General features: G+C 44.5%; 1 protein-coding gene across 1 annotated transcript in view; it reads right to left on the reverse strand.

Annotated features, from left to right (window-relative positions):
- The window catches only part of LOC136967849 (NACHT and WD repeat domain-containing protein 2), a 30344-nt gene extending 23853 nt beyond the window's left edge, over positions 1 to 6491 (reverse strand). The window contains exons 1-2 of the mRNA XM_067261813.1: positions 6477 to 6491; positions 5490 to 5661 (exon numbers count right to left, since the gene is read on the reverse strand). Coding sequence (XP_067117914.1) covers positions 5490 to 5661; positions 6477 to 6491 — 187 coding nt within the window. The remainder of the gene's footprint in view (positions 1 to 5489; positions 5662 to 6476) is intronic.
- Positions 6492 to 7814: the final 1323 nt, after the last annotated feature.

Raw genomic sequence — 7814 nt, forward strand, 5'->3', positions numbered from 1 at the left:
GACGTTTGCGGGCCACGGAGGAGTGTGTGTGTGCGTGTGTGCGTGACAGACGGACTGGAGCAAGGGGGTGCTTCTCTTTTCTGTCTCTCTCTTCCTCTCTCTCACTCTCTCTCTCTCTCTTTTCCATTCCCTTCATCTCGCGCTCCGTCCCTCTATCCGGCTCTGTCCTTCGCTCCTGTCCTCCCGCTCTTTCTATGGCGCTCTTTCTCTGGTTTCATCACATTGCCCATTTGTCCGTACAAAAATTTTCTGATTAATCAGTTAACTACTGGCTTGTAGGGACAGCTCTAGTATGCAGTAACAGGTTTAGCATGCACATGAGCTCAGGGAGCCTGATGGAAACAGAGAGGAAAGAGGATGTGCTGAACAAACCGAGTCTTCCTCCGTGACTACTGCCAAGGGGTGTGTGAGTGTGTGAGAGAGAGTGACAGAGAGCCTGTGTGCACGGGTCTGTCCATGCATGCTTTACTGACTAGCCAATGGATTTGTGTATCTACATATGACATAACTAAACGTATGGATGGACGGGACATCTACGGAGCGGGGAACAATGCTGACTAGCGGCGGCACCCAGCCGAAATGCTTCAACGGACCGTGTATAGCACCGACGTTACTACTGTCCCCGAGAGCAAAGAAACATACAGAATGCCTGTATCTGATCAGGGTGAGATTCTTACATGCCACTTGAGGCAATTGCACGATTGCCGAATGACCATTAAAGCCGAACACACCACAACAAACCCCAACCAAACCGCGACAGCATCTGGAACCAAACCAGTCAGAATGATTGTGGTCTCATCGGCCGGGGCTGTGCTGGAGCCCCTCACCGTTCTGAGTGCTTGGGGAGTTAGCGGAGTCTAAAGGGGTTGCCAAAATAGACACCGCCACTCTCCTCTCTCTTCTCCTCCCCCCCCCCCCAGGTGAAGAGGAGCGGGAGCGGTATGCTCGGTCACGCCCCATAAACCGCCCTCCACTGCAGAGTGGCTAGGCTCCATCAACCTCCTCTCTCTTTCTCTCTATCAGCCTCGCTCTCTCCCCGAGAACGAATCTATTAAATAAGAACCACCGGTGACACCGGTCAGTCCTCTCTCCCTCCCTCCCTCCATCCCCTACTCCCCTCCCTCCCTCCACCTCATCCTCCCTCTGATCCTCCACTCTCTCAGCTCCCTGTCTTTCAGCAGATTGAATTTTGAAAACGGGCCCGGACCATAAAAATTCTCTTTGGAGTTTTATAGATTTCACGGTTAAGCGTCTGACATGATTGATGATGATACGAGATCTCTTAAACATAGAGGAATGGAGGAGAGATATTCTTTGGAAAGAGAGAGAGTAAAAGTTATGAGTTTAGAACAATAATTATGTTTCTGATAGAATCTTAGTTGCTAACGAACACAAGCTGCAATCCGTGCCCAAAAAAGCCTAACGAAAATATTACACAGAATAATTCCTTTCTGATATGAAAACTAATTGGACGTCTCAGAGGTGACGGGTCGTGTTTGATAATGGGATCGTTGGAGAAAATTGATCATTTCCTGCTTCACTTCCCATGGGTCTTGGTCCTAAAGAGCGTGTGAGTTCTTGCATACAAACAGACATCTACACTCAGGACTAAGATTAATGCAGTGAATGCACCCCCCCCCCCCCCCCCTCTTCCACACACGTACCAAGTCTAATCATTGTTCATTGATATATCGGTATAGATTAATTGCGGGGGCCTTCTCTCTGGCATAAAGCTGCTGTCTGGCAACTGACGAGAGAAGATAACAGTGTGTTTTTAATTGATCAGGGACAGCAGCTGTGGTGAATCCGACATGGAGAACACACACACACATGCGCTCACGCACACACACACACATGCCCAGTTTGAGCAATGCTCCAACCCCAGCCTACACACACAAACGTGCACATACACAAACCCCACAAACACACATATACACAGCCAAACACACACACACACACACACACACACACACACACACACACAGTTTAAACAGAGCTCAAACCTGAGCCCCAAGTCACAATGATTCATTTGCACTACGTCTTCATAAGGGACCACGACTCAGCACACATTACTCATATGGCTCTCAGCATCTTGGCGATACATCACAAAGCATAACATGCATACCAGCAGAGAAGAAGCAGAGAAAACATACTGGATAAGTTACCATCAATAAATGCTTCATGGTATGCCACCACGTACCGCTATACAGGACTGCTATGAGGAAGGATGACTTAGAGTGTTCTAGTTTTTTTCTGACCAGCAAATAGCACACATTGGTCATTGGTCACTTACTGGTTGCAGTATGCCTTTCTTTGCGGTCCACTGACAGTGTACTAAGTCAGTTGGTCAATTGAGGGAGCAGGCAGACAGAAGAGGGATATTTACAACATGTCAACACTGCACAGCTCAGCACATAAAAATGTAAGCAGTGTATACCACACTGGAGAGAACCTTGTCGCCAGACTGCAATAAAATGGCGCCATAAAACTGTTATGACACTGTGCTTATCTCTCAGTAGAATGTATTTAAGATCATTGCTCCAAGAGTTTTCGATCGTGAAGATGAATTTGGTTCAATAATTGGTATTATTGAACAATAATACAGATACAGCATATGTATGTCTTAGAAGAATACCACCTTAAACTATTGGCCATTAATTGCATATGGTTGTAGGAGTTTGGTATTGTAAGTAGCACTACATACATACTGCCCTCTAGTGGCGATGCAGAAACCACACCTGTTTTGATGAGCCCTGTGACAACTGATCTTCCTGGAAAATATACCGAGCAATTTGTTGACATGTATTTACAGAAACATAAGAGGTGAGGATAGAGTCCTCGTCTCTCCATTTGAAGCCTACATTACTGTATTTGTGATTTTCCATGCTCTATCTACCTTTCTTCACTTACATTGAATTCTACTTCAGATGGGCTGAATGATCAGTTTTGCACTATTTTGAGCAATTGATATTAGACATGATGACACGATTGAACAGATTACTTACACTAGAACTACTCGTTTAGATTAGTTGGTCTCTGACCTTGATTCTGACAATTAACTTGTCAATGAAAGTCACACATCACCCCCTTTCCTCATTTCCTCCTCTCTCTCTCTCTCTCTCTCTCTCTCTCTGTCTCTCTTTCTGTCTCTCTCTCTCTCTCTCAAAACAGCCTACTCCACTTTCCTTGTGTTGTTTATTCCAAATTTAGCGAGGACTATTTTTAACCCTCTTCCCGTGGGCATATTCAAATACACTTTCTGCTAGTGGAGGAGAGACGTCTTCCCATTGACTCGCGAGCCCTGGTATTATTTTTGTGCGCCTCTGACATTTTCTACACGCACTGCACAGAGACCAAGTATCCCTGTCTCCCTTGGCATGACCAATATACACAAAGGCTGCCTGCCGTGACAAACAAATGTTACTTCATAATGAAGGGAACTCACCATGTTAGGCTGAGGGAACTGGATCTACATATCACATTTACATTTAGTCATTTAGCAGACGCTCTTATCCAGAGCGACTTACAGTAAGTACAGGGACATTCCCCCCGAGGCAAGTAGGGTGAAGTGCCTTGCCCAAGGACACAACGTCATTTTGCAGAGCCGGGAATCGAACCGGTAACCTTCAGATTACTAGCCCGACTCCCTCACCGCTCAGCCACCTGACTCCTTCATATCAGAAAGGCTTCCAGCCAAAAATAATAAGAGGAGACCGAGACTACTGCCCGCCCGCCCTAATACAGTTTTTCTGAATTGCTAAAACACTAAAACCCATTGGCTGAACAATGTTCTCAGTTGCCTGAACTCATGTAGCTCATTGTGCAGTCTGTTGTCAATACCTTAAACCATTTCACATGGTAAAACACAATTTGCAGATCTCACATAGACTTTTCAGCAAAACTCTAAACACATTCTCATTCTCAAAACACATTCTGCACTCTAATGCACATGTCATCCATACTGGTAAACACAAATGGCAACAATCAAATACAAATAGAGAAAACATGTCATTGACAAAACACAACCACTGAAAATTGATTTCACTTGTTTCAAATGATGTGACACAACCAATATAAGCCAGTTCAGAGAGCAAACAGGTTGTTGAAGGTGGGAAAATATTGCTTGTGATGTCGACAAAGTGCTCTGGCCTAACCCAGCCCAAAGACAAGAAGAAGCACATTGATCACATGTTTACTCCTTAGATTGTTGTCCCTTTTACTGTAGTATTGTATACTGTAGTACAGTGCATTGTAGGCTGTATACTGTACAATGAACAAATTGTATGGCCCTGAACATTGTGCTTTCCATTTGTTACAGTAACAGTACTGACTGCTCAATAGATTTTGACTGGTTGCAGGTTCATATCAACAAAGAACAAGAGTGAGTTGTGAGTAGTGAGATGCAGGGTACAGTACTGTATAGGGGTACAAGGAGGAGAAAGAACAAAAAAAAAGAGAGCAGAGTAGTAATTTCTGATACATTTTGAGCTACTATGATAGAACATGTTGTCGTTCATCAAAAGACAATGATGGATAAATATGAAATTTGTTTTGAGGTTACGTAAAAATTATCTTCTCCTTGAGAACTATATGTTTTGAACAATGTGTTTTCAATTTTTTTGTGTATTGTTTACTGACTGCTTGATAGTGTATATCATTTTGATCACTTTGTTTATGATTTGAGAGCAGTGTTTGATTTTGAGCACAGGTAAATCTGTTTTGAGGCTCAAGCTTGATTTTGAGCACAGGTAAAACTGTTTTGAGGCGAAAGTTTCATTTTGCAAGAGGATTCAGAGGTTTTGTAAATAGTGCTTGAAGATGAGGTTTTGTGTTTACAGTTTTGAGAAAATGGGTGACTGTTTCAAGAATGTGTTTTAGCAATTGTGAAAAACTGTAAGAAGGCTTGGCTAGTTCTCACGTGTTGACTGAATTGGACATGATTGACCAGTGGTAATTGCATTTGGAGGGAATAATACTTTGCATCCTTCTCAACTGAGAGAATCTCTGTGGGACGGATATGGACATTATCCTCTGCGGTGGCAAGGAGGTAGTTGTAGGGTGGCATTGAGGGACAGTGTGCATGGAGGGACAGTGTGCGTGGAGGGACAGTGTGCTACGATGCCACCATAAATAATTGTAACATTGTAGTGAAAATACTGCCAATAATAATCATATTAATATTCTTGAATGAAATGTTCTATAATGTAAAAAAAATCATATATATTTTAGCACTGGGAGATTGGGGTGGCAAGTGTTCTTGCTGGGTTTGTCAATCTTGGATCTGCCAGGATAAATGCTACGCAAAATGGTTTGACATAAACAGAGGTCGCAAGTTCAGTTTTTCTTTTTTTGCACTAATTAACAGCTCACCAAACCCACAGAAACTATTAATCCCATGGTGTTGGGTAATTCTTGTAAAAATGTTTAATATGTTTGGCTTACATGAGACACCAACACATATTTCCCCCATGCCAAACATTGAGGCTTACCGTCAGGGTTGGCGCAGATGAAGACTCGAACGCTCCGGCCAGTGGGAACGTGGTGCGGAGGCAGGGCGAGGACGTTGCCACTGATTGCCGCCCTGCGGAGCGCCGATTCCCGCGGGCAGGGCTGCCTGCTTCCCGCTCCCGAGGGCCACATGGGTGACGACTTCCAGCGTGGCTAAAACAATCAGACACATACAACCGCACATACAAACAGAGATTGGTGCATTTAGTGACATTTTGCACAGTTAATGCCACACGCGCACGCGCAAGGGCACATGCAAGCACACATACTATCCTCTTACACTCGCGCGGGCGCTCGCTCGCTCGCGCTCACACACACACACACACACACACACACACACACACACACACACACACACACACACACACACACACTTACGCACACAAACAAATCAAGTTAGGATGGATCTGCCAAGTAGGAGGGAAGGACACACCGAAATAGACTAATGCAATAGCCTACGGTTGTTATTGCATTGAGGCTTTTTGTTTTACGCATAATTGTTGTATTGCATGCGTAATTACAATACATTTCCTTTGACGATAGCTATGAATAATGCATGCCATGCTGTAAATAGACAACAACACATGACAAGACACATGAAAAATACAAAACAGAGAGGGCAAGCATCGGGCACAATCCCACCCAGGAGAAGATGCTTGCGGAAAGAGTGGATATGAATAACCGACTAATTGTTATTCGGTCGGGAGAAGATCGCTGGTTTTCCGGAGTTGATCTATCCCGGAATGTTTGTTTCAAAGACGGAAAACCTCAAAACAGGCAACAAAGCAAGGCAAAAGTTGGGAAGTCCACGAGAGATACAATGGGAAATCCTTTTAGTTGGCTATTTAGCAGGTAATTAGCCCAAAATATTAAATCACTGAAGCACCGCATCAATGGAGTTCAGTGTTTCACTGGCGAGTGATGATGCTGCGGGTAGGCACTACAACAGAACACTTCTCGATGCTCACATTCATTCGCTTCATTTCTTGTCTTTCGAAAATATCCAACCGTTGATTCTTGGGAACCGGCAGACACGGTAAAAACGCCCATTAGTTTTTTTTTCTGACCAGGAGTCAGCCCCTTGAGACGGGTGAAACGACTGCCGTTTGGCGAAGAGCGGTGGTCAGCATCCTGTCGTTGCCTCCGTTGCGAGCAAGCGCTGGCGGAGGAGAGCTCCAAATACTCTCTCGCTCTCTTTCTATCACTCTCTCTGTCTCTCTCTCTTTCTCTCTCTCTCTCTCGTTCCTTCCGTCAGATAGACTCGAGGGTCTTCGCTGACTATCCGGCAGAGCTAATGGAAATTGCAACGGACCGCGCGCGGTCAATGAATGAGAGAGTGAGTGACGCGGTTCGCTTGTTTTTGTGTCTGCTTGCTAGACTACCGAGCCACTCTACTTCAAATTGCCAGTTGTCTCATATAGTGCAGATGGGGGAGCCAAGGGGTTGAAAACGTTTCACGGGAGACAGAGGAGGAGGAGGAAGAGGAGGAGGAGGGACAGGAATTAATTATCTTATCGATAAATGTGTTTCTGTTCTGCAGTCCCTGGTTATTCGCAGTGGAAGTTTAAGTGCATTGAATTTGTACTAAACGTAATTGATTACCGCGCTGATCTTGGGGAAATGCTGAACCGCCGATACCCCAGTGTTTAAAGGACAGAAAAGTCTTTAGCATTAAAGTAGAGATAATCTGTATGAAATGACCCCAATCGACACACCTTGGTCTACGAGATCATAATAAGTTAGTTTCTTCAGTATACATTATATATTAACCCTAAAAATTGAATCCAATGAAGTGGAACCACGTTGAAGTAGCCTATTTTGCATTCAACTAATAATTTAAGGGACAAATTAGGCATTCTCTTTTTTTGGATCTCGAGGATCCCTTGTGCCGAATATATGCGTTGCAATTCCCGGAAAGCTAGAGGAGGGTTAACGGAGAAAGGAGTCCTGCACCCCACTGCGTGTAACCTTTGTTTATCAATTCTACCGTTAATCCCGCGCCGTATTAATCATGCATGCACCTGTGCATGCTACATGACTTGGTATTTCATCAGGGGGCACCCCGGCATGACATGTGGATCACGTGAATTCAGGCACGCATTGGTGAGGCATGACTCCAACCAGGTCTGTCAATTCAAGGTTTGTGGCAAGCGTGAGAGATAGAAAGAGGAAAACAGTGTGATAGAGAGAAAGAGGGACAGGCAGCGATAAAGAGAGTGAATGTTTACAAATGCTTATATTCTCACTTGTGTGTGTAAGCATGGCACATCCGGCACAATCACATCGGCACACCGGCTGTGCCAATC

This window comes from Osmerus mordax, chromosome 23, assembly GCF_038355195.1.
Source record: "Osmerus mordax isolate fOsmMor3 chromosome 23, fOsmMor3.pri, whole genome shotgun sequence".
In the NCBI taxonomy this organism is placed as follows: domain Eukaryota; kingdom Metazoa; phylum Chordata; class Actinopteri; order Osmeriformes; family Osmeridae; genus Osmerus; species Osmerus mordax.